The 18029-nt window shown below is 34.8% G+C and overlaps 1 protein-coding gene across 1 annotated transcript; it reads left to right on the top strand.

The window, feature by feature from the left end:
* The first annotated feature begins 1342 nt into the window (after positions 1-1342).
* On the top strand, positions 1343-15470 carry LOC103022541 (alpha-1-microglobulin/bikunin precursor). The gene is made up of 10 exons (XM_022680933.2): positions 1343-1487; positions 3919-4061; positions 5168-5244; positions 9984-10100; positions 10732-10833; positions 10939-10979; positions 12007-12085; positions 12885-13052; positions 14325-14498; positions 15303-15470. The coding sequence occupies exons 1-10, from the start codon at positions 1377-1379 to the stop codon at positions 15329-15331; spliced, it is 1041 nt and encodes a 346-aa protein (XP_022536654.1). The 5' UTR covers positions 1343-1376; the 3' UTR covers positions 15332-15470.
* Positions 15471-18029: the final 2559 nt, after the last annotated feature.

Here is an 18029-nt window from a genome sequence, read left to right as displayed (position 1 = left end):
GTCACACTCAACCCTGTCACACTCATCCTCGTCATACTAAAACCTGTCACACTCATCCCCATTATACTCAACCCTGTCACACTCAACCCCGTCACACTCAACCCCTTCACACTTAATACTGTCACACTCAACCCCATCACATTTAACCCCCGCAACATTTAACACCATCATATTCAACCGCATCAAATTCAACTCATCACACTCAACTCTCCACTACATATAACACTATCATATTCAACCCTGTCACATTTAACCCCCGTTACACTCAACCCAGCCACACTTAACTCAATAACACTAAACTCTGTCACATTCAACCCGTCATGTCCAACTCTGCCACACTCAACCCTCGCCACACTCAACCTCGCCACACTCAACCTCGTCACACTCAATCTCATCACACTCAACCTCGTCACACTCAATCCCGTCACACTCAACCCTGTTTTATTCAACCCTGTTTTATTCAACCCCTTTAGATTTAACCCCATATCATTCAACACCGTCACACTCTGCTCTGTCCCATTCTACCCTGTCACACTTAACCCCATCACACTCAACATCATCACAGTCAACCCTGTCACACTTAACCTTGTCACACTCAACCCTGTAATCACGTCTCATTTAACCTCGTCTTATTCAACCCTGTCACATTCCACACAGACACACTCAACCCCATTACACTCAATTCAGGGCAGATTTGTATCCAGGATTAGTCAATGCCCTGGATTAATCCCTAGTTTAAATTAAATGCATGCATCATAATCAGACCAAACAGTTATTCTGAGTTCCACTCTGTTATTTAATTGTTTTTAATTAATATTTTTGTTAAGAAGAGTTAAATATTTAGTATAATTCACAGAGCAATCAGAAAATTCTATAAAAGAGTAATAAAATCTTATTATTGAGTGATAATAAACAAGGCAAATCTCATTATTCAGGTTCTCCGAGAATTTGCTTGAATATCTATTTAAATCATAATCATACAGATACTGTTTGTGACGGGGTTGAACTCTCAACTAATCAACTATCAGATTAAATAATCAGAAATACATTTTTTAAATGTATTTATTCATTAAAAATATGATCCAAAAGAGAATCACCCAGATAGAGTAAACTCAAACCCTCTGCTGCAGATCAGCCGTTTTTCTCCTCAGGTTTCAGTTGTGACTCTGAGTTTAGATTTATTTACAGCGTTTTTCTCCAGAGTAAACATCTGCAGATCAGTCGATACTCAGATAAGGAGAACTTTGCTCTGCTGATGCTGGATGAGGATCTGAGGGGCCAAAACACACAAACCCCTCAGGTCGACGTCCTCTCTGAGAGGAACAGCTTCAGGAGGAGAGAGTGAACTGCCTCAGTGTGATCAGAGTCAGGCAGAGATGAAGAGTGTGTTGGTGTGTTTCCTGCTGGCCGCCGTGGCCCTGATTCAGGCCAGTCCCCTACCATCAACCCCACTGATCCAAACCCAGGAGAACTTCAACCTCAACCGGGTAAGAACCTGCAGATATACACAATATATACAGCTCTGTAAAAAATAATATAGCTCTTAAAAATTATGAGTTTCTTTGATTTTACTAAATTGAAAACTTCTGGAATATAATCAAGAGGAAGATGGATGATCACAAGCCATCAAACCAAACTGAACTACTTGAATTTTTGCACCAGGAGTAAAGCAGCATAAAGTTATCTTAAATCATAAAGCAGTGTCTAAGACTGGTGGAGGAGAACATGATGCCCAAATTCATAAAAACCAGGATAATTCCACCAAATATTAATTTCCTTTATTAACTCCCTTTATGAATATGAACTTGTTTTCTTTGCATTATTTGAGGTCTGAAAGCTCTGCATCAGCCATTTCTCATTTTCTGCAAATAAATGCTCTAAATGACAATAGTTTTATTTGGAATTTGGGAGAAGTGTTGTCTGTAGTTTATAGAATAAAACAAAAATGTTCATTTTAATCAAACATAAACCTATAAATAGCTAAATCAGAGAAACTGATTCAGAAACTCTCTTCATTTTTTCCAGAGCTGTATATACAATATATAAAAAATATATTTATATACTGTAAAGTAACATTTACCATACTCATAATACCAACAAATCATCTCATAATAATTTCAGTATTTTAATATATCATACATACTAACACTACTGCTACCAATAATAATAGTTATTATTTTATTTTTACCATACATTGTATTTACATACACATGCACTCATAATGGTTAAGCATGATTTCTGTGTGAAAGTGAATGCAATTTACTACCTATTTTTAAACAGCTATTATACTGAAATATTAACCAAATTAACTGTAAAACAAAATAAAATTGACATTTTCTGTCGTTTGGTCCAATAAATGTTTGTTATTTGTATGTGTTTATAACTGCAAAAAAGTAAAAAAAAAAAAATAAAAAAAAAATGAAAAAAGTAATTAAATAACTAAGCAATGCCAGAAATGTACCAGTATTTAAATTACATTTTTTAGAAAAAAATGTATTGAGTGTACAAGCTGTTTAAACTTTTAAGAAATGGTACAAATAAAGGGAAAAGAGTTAATGCAATAAATACAGAATTAAACAAATATAGGACTGCAGTCTTTTGAAGATGCATATGATTTTGATGTTTTTGAAGTGTGATTATGTCTCTTTCTTTACAGATACACTAATACATATCCTAAAATATAATAAAAATGAAAAAAAAACAATGACAAATTAAATACATTATTTTTTTTATTTCCAATAGGTGAAATAAAATAAACTAATGAGAATTGTTTTGTTTAAACTGGCAGAAAATATGTATACTTATTTTTTATTTCTGTATTGAATGTATTCACTAAGAAAATTAACAGAATTTGTCATTTAACCCCTTTGTGCCCATTTTATTAAATCTTTGGACATTTTTAAAGACAGTTTCTGGCACTGTAAGACCGTAACTGAGGTTCTGATTGGCTCTTTCCTCGGTGTAGAGAATGTGGATGTTTGATCTTCATGTTAATCAATATCTGCTGTTCTCTCCTGACAGTGTTTCTAAACAGATGCAGAGTTTACCTCTCGATCAAAGAGCGCTCGCTCTCTGTGTGCACAGTAAACACTGAGTCTTTAATTATAAACTTATTTATATTATCTGTTGCTGAAATGGACCAGTCTGATCTGATCTGATTTAGAGTTGAGTCTGATGCCAAACTGCTGTTCTTGTCATTTGACTTTATAATGCAGTTTTTTTTATCATTTCGCCTCATTGCATTTTGCTAACACTTTACAATAAAATAACATTAATTAGTAGTACTTATGCCAGTAGTAAACATTTGGCCCGTTTTCTGCTCTACAACTGCGCACTCTCGCTGCTTTTAGACTCTTTGGTTGTTTTATGCGCTACACATGCTCACTTTTGCCGTTTTTAGACTCTTTAGCTCGGTTTCTCCGCTACAACTGAGCACTCTCTCCGCTTTTAGACTCTTTGGCCCATTTTCTGCTCTACAACTGCGCAGTTTTTCTGCTTTTAGACTCTTTGGTCCGTTTTCTGTGCCACAACTGAGCACTCTCTCCGCTTTTAAGACTCTTTGGCCCATTTTCTGAGCAACAACTGCGCCGTCTTTCCGCTTTTACAGTCTTTGGTCCGCTTTCTGCGTTACAACCACGCAGTCTCGCTACACATGCACACTTTTGCCGCTTTTAGACTCTCTAGGTCCGTTTTCTCCTCTACAAATGAGAACTCTCGCTGCTTTTAGACTCTTTGGTCCGTTTTCTGCGCTAAAACTGCGCACTCTCTCCGCTTTTAGACTCTTTGGTCCGTTTTCTGCGCTATATATCGTAAATATATACTGTAGATTGCAATTAATTTCATTTTATATAAGCGGCACCCAGTATATACACACACTCACACTCTCTGATATGCACTGTGTGGTTTGTGTTGCTGCAGTTTTTGGGGAAATGGTACGATATCGCCTCTGCCTCAAACTGCCCCTGGAGGAAGAAGCACAAAGCTGATTCTCCCATCGGATCCCTGGAGCTTCAGAAAACCACCGACTCCACCAGCCTCAGCATGAAGCGCATCATGTCCAGGTTCTTCTTCTGAACATTTCAGATATCCTTCCCTTATCTCACAGAGCTATCACTTCATTATTCTATTAATATATAAAACAAAGTAATAAAAACACAAAAAATACCTAATAAAAATTATTTAGGTTAAATTAAATTTAAATTATTCTTAAACTTTCTTTTATTTTATATCAATTCTAGAGATGTAAGGTTTCCATTTATCTATTCATTATTAAATATATGTCTTAAAAGGACTTGTAAGGACCTATTTTCTCAATAATACACTCAATGTTCATGCTATAACGTGTGGTACTTGGCCTGTGGCCTTGTGTCTACAACTTATTAATTTGACGTAATAATTTTAGATTTTCTGCAACTTATTAATCACAGGAGTTTTTTGTTTTTTATGTTCTGTTTTCATGCATTGTATATATATATTTGTGTTTGTCTGCATTTTATATGTTTAATTTGTATTTTTATAATTTTAGCATTTTTCAACATTCTTTTTTTTTGTCATTTACAAGTTCTTTATAAATATTTGTTTATCTTTTGTATTTTGTGTATCAACATCGCTAATTACCACTTTTATTTTAAGTTTTTCAGGAAATAAGAAAATCATATGAGCGACGGATTAGGATAGCAGCGAGCAGCAGAACCAATTATTATAAGATTATAATATAAAATTATTATACAATTATTATATATTATAATCATTTCTAGCTAGCTTAATGGACTACAAATGCTGACAAAAAATACTAAAAAAAAATCAATTCTATTTTTTTATAACAACTATTCCATATTAATAACCTTTAGCCTGTATTAATAAGAAGTGCTTTATATTTTTAATTAGCTTGAGCTCAGAACGGTAAAGATTAGTTCAGTGAAAGAGCCTAGTTTTGGAAAGCAATAATAATTCTATAAGAAGTCAAATTAGTTAGATTAGTTATAATAAATAAGATTAACTTACACTCTTGCTATAACTAATTATCTTAAAGGGGAAAAATCTGATCCGATCTGATCAGATGAGGGTGTAGGACATGCTCTCTGTGCAGGTTTTAATGCTGACAGTGAAACTGAATAATCGCTAAGGTAAATTTACAGATCTGAGTTGTGGATGTTCTGCTCTGTAGGAGTGGTGTGTGTAAGATGATCACTGGCAATTATGTTCTGACAGAAACTCCAGGAAGATTCTACTACCACAGCCTGAGTGAGTACAGCTCTGAATACACACAAATACACGCACAAATATACACACAAATACACACACAAATACACACACAAATACACACACAAATACACACAAATACACACACAAATACACACACAAATACACACAAATACACACACAAATACACACACAAATACACACACAAATACACACAAATACACACACAAATACACACACAAATACACACACAAATACACACACAAATATACACACAAATATACACAAATACACACACAAATACACACACAAATACACACACAAATACACACACAAATACACACAAATACACACACAAATACACACACAAATACACACACAAATACACACACAAATATACACACAAATATACACAAATACACACACAAATATACACACAAATACACACACAAATACACACACAAATATACACACAAATACACACAAATACACACACAAATATACACACAAATACACACACAAATACACACACAAATACACACACAAATACACACAAATACACACACAAATACACACACAAATACACACACAAATACACACACAAATATACACACAAATATACACAAATACACACACAAATATACACACAAATACACACACAAATACACACACAAATACACACAAATACACACACAAATACACAGAAATACACACACAAATACACACACAAATACACACAAATACACACACAAATACACACACAAATACACACAAATACACACAAATATACACACAAATACACAAATACACAAATACACACACAAATATACACACAAATACACACACAAATATACACACAAATACACACACAAATACACACACAAATACACACACAAATACACACACAAATATACACACAAATACACACAAATACACACAAATGCACACAAATACACACACAAATACACACACAAATACACACAAATACACACAAATACACACACAAATACACACAAATACACACACAAATACACACAAATACACACAAATACACACAAATACACACACAAATACACACACAAATACACACACAAATACACACAAATACACACAAATACACACACAAATACACACAAATACACACAAATACACACAAATACACACACAAATACACACAAATACACACACAAATACACACACAAATACACACAAATACACACAAATACACACACAAATACACACAAATACACACACAAATACACACAAATACACACACAAATACACACACAAATACACACAAATACACACACAAATATACACACAAATACACACACAAATACACACACAAATACACACACAAATACACACACAAATACACACACAAATACACACACAAATACACACACAAATACACACAAATACACACACAAATATACACACAAATACACACAAATACACACACAAATACACACACAAATACACACAAATACACACACAAATATACACACAAATACACACGCAAATACACACAAATACACACACAAACACACACACAAATACACACACAAATACACACACAAATACACACACAAATACACACAAATACACACACAAATACACACACAAATACACACACAAATACACACACAAATATACACACAAATACACACGCAAATACACACAAATACACACACAAATACACACACAAATACACACACAAATACACACACAAATACACACACAAATATACACACAAATATACACAAATACACACACAAATATACACACAAATACACACAAATACACACACAAATACACACACAAATACACACACAAATATACACACAAATATACATAAATACACACACAAATATACACACAAATATACACACAAATACACACACAAATATACACACAAATACACACAAATACACACACAAATACACACACAAATACACACAAATACACACACAAATATACACACAAATACACACGCAAATACACACAAATACACACACAAATACACACACAAATACACACACAAATACACACACAAATACACACACAAATACACACAAATACACACACAAATACACACACAAATACACACACAAATACACACACAAATATACACACAAATACACACGCAAATACACACAAATACACACACAAATACACACACAAATACACACAAATACACACACAAATACACACACAAATATACACACAAATATACACAAATACACACACAAATACACACAAATACACACACAAATACACACACAAATACACACAAATACACACACAAATATACACACAAATATACACACAAATACACACACAAATACACACACAAATACACACACAAATACACACACAAATACACACAAATACACACACAAATACACACACAAATACACACACAAATACACACACAAATACACACACAAATATACACACAAATACACACGCAAATACACACAAATACACACACAAATACACACACAAATACACACACAAATACACACACAAATACACACACAAATATACACACAAATATACACAAATACACACACAAATACACACACAAATACACACACAAATATACACACAAATACACACAAATACACACACAAATATACACACAAATATACACACAAATACACACACAAATATACACACAAATACACACACAAATATACACAAATACACACACAAATACACACACAAATACACACAAATACACACACAAATACACACACAAATATACACACAAATACACACACAAATACACACAAATACACACACAAATATACACACAAATATACACACAAATACACACAAATACACACACAAATACACACAAATACACACACAAATACACACACAAATACACACAAATACACACACAAATATACACACAAATACACACAAATACACACACAAATATACACACAAATACACACAAATACACACAAATACACACACAAATATACACACAAATACACACAAATACACACACAAATACACACAAATACACACAAATATACACAAATATACACACAAATACACACAAAAATACACACAAATACACACACAAATATACACACAAATATACACACAAATACACACAAATACACACACAAATATACACACAAATACACACAAAAATACACACAAATACACACACAAATATACACACAAATACACACAAATACACACACAAATACACACACAAATATACACACAAATACACACAAATACACACACAAATACACACAAATACACACACAAATATACACACAAATATACATAAATACACACACAAATATACACACAAATATACACACAAATACACACACAAATATACACACAAATACACACAAATACACACACATATACACACACAAATATACACACAAATATACATAAATACACACACAAATATACACACAAATATACACACAAATACACACAAATACACACACAAATATACACACAAATACACACACAAATACACACACAAATACACACAAATATACACACAAATATACACACAAATACACACACAAATATACACACAAATATACACACAAATACACACAAATACACACACAAATATACACACAAATATACACACAAATATACACACAAATACACACAAATATACACACAAATACACACAAATACACACACAAATATACACACAAGTATACATACAAATACAAATATACACACAAATACACACACAAATACACACAAATATACACACAAATACACACAAATATACACAAATACACACACAAATACACACACAAATATACACACAAATACACACAAATACACACACAAATACACACACAAATACACACAAATATACACACAAATACACACAAATACACACAAAAATATACACACAAATACACACACATATATACACACAAATACACACACAAATACACACAAAAATATACACAAATATACACAAATATACACACAAATATACACACAAATGTACACAGATACAGTCTGAGTGAGTACAGCTCTCAGATACTGCAGCTCTCACACTGAACACATCTACATAAGAGCTCAGATCCTCTGCCCCGAACCCGAACCAAACTTTTTAATGCTGTTTTTATTTTATATAAAGCTATGGTTTGATAATCACAATATAGCAAAGAAACAAATCAAACTATGTTTTAAATAAAATGTTGCACAAGTTGTAGCTGTATTGTTGTTTTATGTGTTTTGCACTTAGGCTAAATGCCTAAAAAAAAAGTTTGATTAGAAAGTATTTTATATTCTTAGACATTGTTAATTATATTAGAGTGACAGAGGAGATCTGTTCTTAATAAACATTTTATTAAATAACGGGTCTATGCTTCTTCAGTGTTGTACTGTTAATTAACATCATTCTAAATGGATTTTGACCGTATAAACAGCCCCAATGTTTTAAAAAGTGCAGTTTTAATGCTTTAAAAATGTTTGATTAAAAACAGTTTATGGGGTGGGACAGGTTAGGGAGAACGTGTTCGGGTTTGGGCCGGGTTTGGCTGGAGTTTTTTGGGCTCGATCTTAACTCTAATCTACACACGCATACAGTCTTAAACTACTTCAGATAAAAACTGAAAACTTACACTTTCTACATTAAACTGTAGTGAGATACAGTAACAGTGTACTGTACTGACTGCCTGTGTGTGTGTGTGTGTGTGTGTGTGTGTGTGTGTGTGTGTGTGTGTGTGTGTGTGTGTGTGTGTGTGTGTGTGTGTGTGTGTGTGTAGAGTGGTCGGCTGATGTGGATGCGTATGTGGTTCACACTAATTATGATGAGTACGCTCTGGTGGTGATGCTGAAACAGAGACAGGGAGGAAACAAGACCACCTCCGTCAAACTCTACGGTGAGAGATCATATCTATCTATCATATCTATCTGTCTATCTGTCTGTCTATCTGTCTGTCTATCTGTCTATCTATTCTACTCTGTTCCTTTTCTTGTCTTCTGTAATGTTCTGTTCTGTTCTATTCTACTCTAATTTGTTCAACTCTGTTATATCCTTTTTTAATCGTATTTATTTGATTTATTATTATATTTCTTAATGTCTGTTTTGTTGTATTCCATTCTATGTTATTCTGTTCTTCTCTTCTCTCCTCTTCTTTCCTCTTCTCTTTTCTTCTAGTATAATCTGTTCTTATTTATTTGTTTTATCAACAGTATTGAGTTGTATGATATTCTGTTCTAATCTATTGTAAAACCTTTATCCTATCATAATTTAAAATTGATTGCTAATTAAAATTGTATTGTCAATTTTTTTGACAATGGTACACAGAAGTTACAATTTTTTTTATTATTATTTAATTTTACAAAATTTTATTACGTTCAGTTTTAGTAAGATGTAATATTTTATATTATCTGTGCTATTCTGTTGTAATCTTTATTTAATTCTATAGAAGTGTATTTTACTCTACTCTATTTTATACTCGAATGATGAGTAAGTAGTTTTGAGGTTGTGGTTTTTGTCGCCGCCTGCAGGCCGGAAGATGGAACTGCGCCCCACTCTGATAGAGGACTTCAAGACCCTGGTGTCTGAACAGGGCCTGAGTGCAGATACCATCTCCATTAAAATAAACAAAGGTATACACACACACACACACACACACACACACACACACACACACACTGAGGACCTATAAACACAAATGAAAACTCTGAAACTCTCTCTCCCTCTCGTTTTTTAAGGTGAATGTGTTCCAGGTGAGCAGACCGCCCAGCCGTCTCAGGTAATACTGCAGTAATGTACAGGTGCTGCTTTATTTATATACAACTGTAATGATGCCTGACTGAGATTTATTATTAGCTGAGCTGTCAACAGTTTTCACAGGTACCACTTTAAAATAAGGCTTTATAAAATAAGGGTTTTATAAATTGTTTATAAAGGAGTTTATTAATGGTTATTAATTAAGTTGTAAATACTTACAAAATAATGAGCACTTAATAAACACATAAATAGAAAAAACAACAGTGAAAATAACTTTTTTAACATATCTAATAAAATAATATAGAAAGTCAGATTAGTTTGGTCATTTAATATGTTATTTATTATGTTAACTAAGTAATAAAGTTATTAACAGAAATGTTAATGATAACTGATGTAAAAGACAAATTAGATAAGCATCTAGTAAGATCTGAGGTTTAACAGTATAAATGAATGTAGAATCACTATTTGTTGCCCTTACTATTTATGTGTTGCAACTGCTTATTAATGGTTTACAACCCAATTCATAATAGGGCTGCAACCATTAATCATTATAATCAACAATACCGATTATTTAAATTTGTTGACTACAAATTTAATTGTCGGCTAATTGTTAATTTGTAACGGTACTGCATTACACAAAGTGCTGGGGACAGAAGCGCAATGGCAGATTAGTAAATGTCTCACACAGTTTACACTCAACTTATAGTCTCAACTTAGTGTCTCCAAAAGTGCTCGAACACAACATATTACATATTTACTCATTAAATATCAGTACTTTCAGTGTTTAAACAACATCCAGACATTTAAATGCCTTTTGAATCTCATGTTTAGCTGTTTTTCTGTTGTTTTTAAAGATGGAGGACATGGCAGAAATAACCGTTGACTAATCGATTAATCGAAAAAAAATCATCAGATTAATTGACTACAGAAATAATCATTAGTTGCAGCTCTAATTCATAACCATTAATAAACTCTTTTATAAAATATTTATAAACCCTTTATAAAGGCCTACCAATCCCATAATTCTGTGTGTGTGTGTGTGTGTAAAGGCCAGGGCGAGGAGAGCTGCAGTTCTTCCAGCAGCAGAGGAAGGTTCAGCAGATGATACTCCGCTGTTCAGAGGAGCAGGTGAGGGCTGATCAAAACCTGCTTCAAATCAATGAATTAAATAAGACCTTTTCTCAAATTAAAATGTGTTATTGAATGTGTTATTAACACTCAAACCCAAGAACAAAATCTGCAGGAAAAAACACTGGATACTATTGGGAACCTCTACAACTCCACACTGACATCTGACATGTTGTGTTACACATGCATTAAACACTACTTCTATACTGAAGATTAATAAATATGATCAAGAGTTGCCTATATTTATTTTCTTTCTGAATAGCATTGCAATCTTGCACTTCTTTCTGGGAGCAACTGTTTATGCTGAGAAATTATTGCATATACCGTATTTTTATATATATACTATAAGCTGCACTTAAAATACCAGTCAGGTATTAAGGAGCAGTATAGCAACTCCATTGAAGGACAGAGTTATACAGCAGTTACAGTTTAGTTCTGGAGCAGTATTAGCATTAGCCGCTAACCATGCTAAGCAATAGCTCTTTGACCGTTCAGAGGTGAGAGACCTGCTGAATTACAAGGGAAACATGGCAATACCCCTGTTCCTTACTAGTGTCACATAATGCACCTTATAATTCAGTGTGCCTTATATATGAAAATAGACCTGAAAATAGACATTCATTTATAGTGTGAAAAATACGGTACTTACAAAAAGTAAAAGTAACATAAATGTCAGATAATACATGTGGGATATAATCATTACCTAATCAAGACTACATGTAATTGGTTCTAAAATATTGATACTGGTCGTGATATTACATTAAACCTAACCTGTGTGTGTGTGTGTGTGTGTGTGTAGAGTCCTGCACTGCTGAGCCGGATTCCGGCCCGTGTTTTGGGATGATCCAGCGTTATTACTATAACTCCTCCCTCATGGCCTGTCAGCAGTTTGTGTTTGGAGGCTGTATGGGAAACCAGAACAACTTTGTGACGGAAAAGGAATGTCTGCAGACCTGCCGCACTGAAGGTAAGGGGGGGGGGGGGGGGGGTGGGGGGTGGGGGTTGGGACTGTGCTCAGATAGCATGAAGAATCAGCTTAAGGTTTATACATGACAACCGGAAAATTGGCTCAGGCCGACTGCCATATTATACTCAGCAACTGGGGTGTTGGCAGAAGCAGCTTGGACAAATTTCCATTTTATACTCTTTATTATCTGGGATGTTGTTAAATGTGGTTTGGGCTGGTTCCTGTATTATATTTGGCAACCAATGGGTAGCACAAGTGGCTTGTACTGCTTTATTATACTTTGCAACCGGGGTGTATGCACAAGCAGCTTGGGTCAATTTCCATATTATACTCTGTAACTGGGGTGTTGGCACAGGCAACTTATGCAGATTGATATATTATACTTGACAACTTAGCTGTTTCCACATGTAATTTGGGCCAATTTCTATATTATACTCTGAAACCAGGGTTGTCGCCACATGCAGCTTAAATTGACTGCTATATTATACTCGACAACCAGGGTGTTGGCACAGGCAGCTTATGCCGATTGCTATATTTCACTTGTCAATCTGGGTGTTGCCACAAGCAACTTGGGCCTATTACTATATTATACTTGGTAACCGGGGTGTTGGCTCGTGCAGCACTCAGCCCAGATATAAGCTGAGCATTTGGGCCAGAATTAGGCCTAGATTTGAATGTTGAATTCCAATGTAATTCAGGCTCGGTGTGTGAATGTGCATGGTGTTCTGCCTGTAAATGCTCCAAGTGATTTTTCCTATTTAGAAGTTTACTTATGTGTGTGTCGGTGGTGATCGTATGGTTATATATTTACTATGTTAAATGCGTGTGTAACAGGTTTTATTTTGTTTGCGGGGTTTTTTTTTCAAGCAAAATCTTCAGATTTCACTTGCTAGCATTTTTCTATGATTAAAAATATATTTATTTTCCATGACTTTTATTTTTCTTCATTCCTCCTGGGGGCGCTGTGTCTCTTGTGTTCAGGTACTCTCTATGCTCAGTTGGCTGAGAGCACTGCTGGAGAGAGAGATTTGTGCAGGCAGAGATGAGGCTGAATGTTATGTCTCACTACTTTCTGTCTTATACTTCTACATGAATTAAAGATTCCCGGATTGGGACCAGCAATAGAGATTCCAAGTATTTCTTCAACACAACGCAGAGAAACGGTGGCGTGGCTCCTTGATTGTACGGACCCGCTACATGTTAATGTGTCTATTCTGTGACTATTGTAAAATGAAGAGTACTGTTTAATGCGTACTTTTATTCCCACTCCAGCCGCCTGCAGGCTCCCGATGGACGCCGGCCCCTGTAACACGCCTCAGGAACTGTGGGCCTTCGACTCGTCCATCGGCAAGTGTGTGTCCTTCAAATACGGAGGCTGTAAGGGCAACGGCAACAAGTTCTACACCCAGAAGGAGTGTGAGGAGTACTGCGGAGTGATGAAAGAAGGTAAATACACACTAATCACTCCTTTACTCATTTAGTTTTACTCATCACTGTGTGCAGATTCACTATACAAACACAACTTTGGGACATCTCTTAATCATTAAATTCAGGTGTTCTGTTTAGTCCAGTTTACACAGGTGTATAGTTTTAAATCTATAACCTAATCAATTAATCTACTTTTAAATTCAGCTCTGGATTAAATGAAGAGAGCATTTCAGTTTCTGAATTAGTTTCTCTGATTTTGCTATTTATAGGTTTATGTTTGAGTAAAATGAACAGTGTTGTTTTATTCTATAAACTACAGACAACATTTCTCCCAAATTCCAAATAAGAATATTCTCATTTAGAGCATTTATTTACAGAAAATGAGAAATGGCTGAAATAACAAAAAAGATGCAGAGCTTTCAGACCTCAAATAATGCTAAAAAGAAAGAAGTTCATATTTACATAAAGTTTCAGGAATTCAGAAATCAGTATTTGGTGGAATAACTCTGGTTAACTCTTGGCATCATGTTCTCCTCCACCAAAATTCAAGCAGTTCAGTTTAGTTTGATGGCTTGTAATCATCCATCTTCCTCTTGATTATATTCCACAGGTTTTTAATTAGGTAAAATCAAAGAAAAGCATCAATTTTAGGTGCTCTCTTATTTTTTTTATAGCTGTATACAAATATTAGCTTTGGATAGTTTTAAATCGTTTTCTACAGTCTTTTTTTTAATCTAATATATAAAATGTCATACTGTCTAATATTACATTTCAAATTAAGCATATTAATCTCCTAAAAAAATTACTTTTCTCTCATTTCAGGTGATGAAGATTTACTCAAAGTAAACTAAGGAACGTCAGATCATTCTCAGTAAACTGAGCAGAACACAGCAGAGATCTGCTTTACCAAACCAGCCAAACTATCTGTTCTTTAATGGTTGAAATCCTAAAATAATACAAATGCCTAATAAACAGAGAACCATTACTCCACATGCCTCTATTATTGTATTACTGATATAAGTGTGTAAGTGGTTTGGAGCTGCAATATCAAAAATAAAGCTGTTAAAAATGGTTCTTTGAAGAATGCAAAAATGAATTACAATAAAAAACACTTTATTATCCTTGGGCCCAATTGGGTGTTCCAATACTTAGGATTTAGGCTACTTGACCCTTGAAACAGGCTCACTCATAACAGTGGGCTTTGAGAATCACTGGAAAGATGGCAGCGGCACAAGCAATTAAAGAAAACCTACACATTTTTATATTTTCTTGTTAAAAATTACAATAACCACTTTATAACCATAGTTTAATGCATAGTTTCAATGTTGTAATGCCATTTTCTTCATAACGAGCATAAAATACATTGCTAGTAGTTTCTAGTAGTAGCTAGCAAGCTAACTAACTTTCCCGTTCCACCTTAAATGTGAAAAAGACAGCAGAGACTGCAATATTTAAGGTATGGAACAGATAAGGAACAGAAAAATAAAAGTAAAAGTTAATAAAAGCACATTTCAGCTCTATATCACAGAAAAATTAAGGAATTGAAATAAAAATTACTTTCAGTAACATTTTACTTGCATGGTCCTTTTTTGGCCTTGTTGATGCTCAACTGACATTCAAATAACATTCAACTGAATGTTTATCAAATACTACTCAAACCTACAGTACTGTGCAAACGTTTTAGGCACCAGAGCAACTGACACTAATCCATTTATCTCAGCAATATGAGTTTTTTACCTGAAAAAAGCACCACATATGATTTAAACAGATGCAAATAAACATAAATACAGTAAAACACAACAAGGAATTCTCAATTTTAACTATAAGTATGTTTTGCCCTGTGAATCGAGCTGAAGAACAAAGTGTAGTTTTCACCAGATTTCTCCTGGATGCTCCTCAGCCAGCATGTGTATATTATATTATGTTCAGTTCCGTCAGCAGCTCACCTGATTTACCACATTTACCAGTAATTTACCAAACCAGGTGTTGAGTAATATGATGAGAACTAGAAATAACTATATTAAACTCCGATGAGGAGGAGAGATTAGGAGGTGTTTGAGGAAAACTTTTTTTCTTTTTGTAAAATATTTAATGTGTATTTTTTGTAATGCTGTAATGTGTTTTACTGAGCTAATAAACACTTACTGCACAGATAAGAAGCTTTTTCTTTACTGAAAAAATTCCCACAGGTGCCTAAAACTTTTGCACAGTACTGTTTGTTGAATGATACAAAACAGAGCTCTACACTTAATCCTAAACTTGACCTTAACCTAAACTTTAAATCTAAATCTAAACCCAATGCTAAAATGTTGAGATTAGAGTTTGGGTTCGAGTTGGATGTAAGGTTACATTTAATAGAGAACCATGTACTTTCACCTTTCAGTTTTTAGTTGCATTTATTAGACATTTAATGTTAAATGTTAGTTGAATGTCAGTTGAGCATCAATGAGGTCATAAAATGGACCATCCAGGTAAAATGTTTCCTTAATTTCTGTAGCACCTGCCCCATTTCTAAAGATATACAATCCAAACTAAAGTTACTAGTTAACCAGGAGCAGCAGTTAGGTTGCTGAACGTTAGTGCTCCACTGCTATAGTGCTATATATCTGTATCAGGGGATTAAAGGATTGTCCCAATTATTTTATTAGTGGGAGGATTTCACCCCTTTCTTTTGTAACTCTGTTCTAAAAGGAAGGGTTACACTCAAAAACGTTAAAAGGGGTATTGGTACAAAATAGAAATGGAGTTAGGCCTTTATTTCAGGAGAAACAGTAAGTGATCAGGTTTGGTAGTACCAGCAGTGTCCTGCAGGGGTCAGTGTTGGCTGAATAAAGATCCTCCTCTGGTTCAGGCTGTTGATCTGAGACCGCTGGAGTTCTTGGGGCACTAATGGTTAAGGTCAGGATTTGGGTAAGGGCAACTGTTCCCAGACCAGGGCAAATGGGGGAGATTCTGGCCCGAGCCCCAGCGGCCCGGTCCAGCTTCCTGCCCCGCAGATTCCCAGCGTTCTCGGCCGTCGATACTGGCTGGAGAATGCTGGGAATATCCGGAGAGGAAAAAGGAACTGACGGCTTTCTGTGACCTTCCGGCCAGGGCCACATCACCTGCTCACATCACACTCACACTCTCATACACACACTTTCTACTAAAGCACCACAAAGCTCTGAACGACGCACGGCTTAAAAACAACGGACGCCAACAGAACCCCCAGCCTCGCACGTACACTAATAACACTGACAGACCGCAGGGGCCACAAAAATCACTGCAGATTACTGTCCATTCTTCATCTGTCTCACACACACACACACACAATCAAACATACATACACACATAAATACATACATATACATACATACATACACATCTACAGTGTACTCAATGAGTACTTGGTCTGCCTGTATGCAGTCCTGTCTTGCCTTTCCAAACCAAATTACCTGCTCCCCATCACAGAGTTAAGACTGAAGGAATGGACAATAATAATTAATTTCTAGGGTGCAGAGTGGTTCAGATGTCTAAAGAGCTGCCACTATGAGCAGGAGGTCGCCGATT

Source organism: Astyanax mexicanus, chromosome 20 (assembly GCF_023375975.1).
Source record: "Astyanax mexicanus isolate ESR-SI-001 chromosome 20, AstMex3_surface, whole genome shotgun sequence".
NCBI classification, from domain to species: domain Eukaryota; kingdom Metazoa; phylum Chordata; class Actinopteri; order Characiformes; family Acestrorhamphidae; genus Astyanax; species Astyanax mexicanus.
The sequence above is the reverse complement of the archived record's forward strand: the minus strand, read 5'-3'. Positions and strand labels throughout refer to the sequence as shown.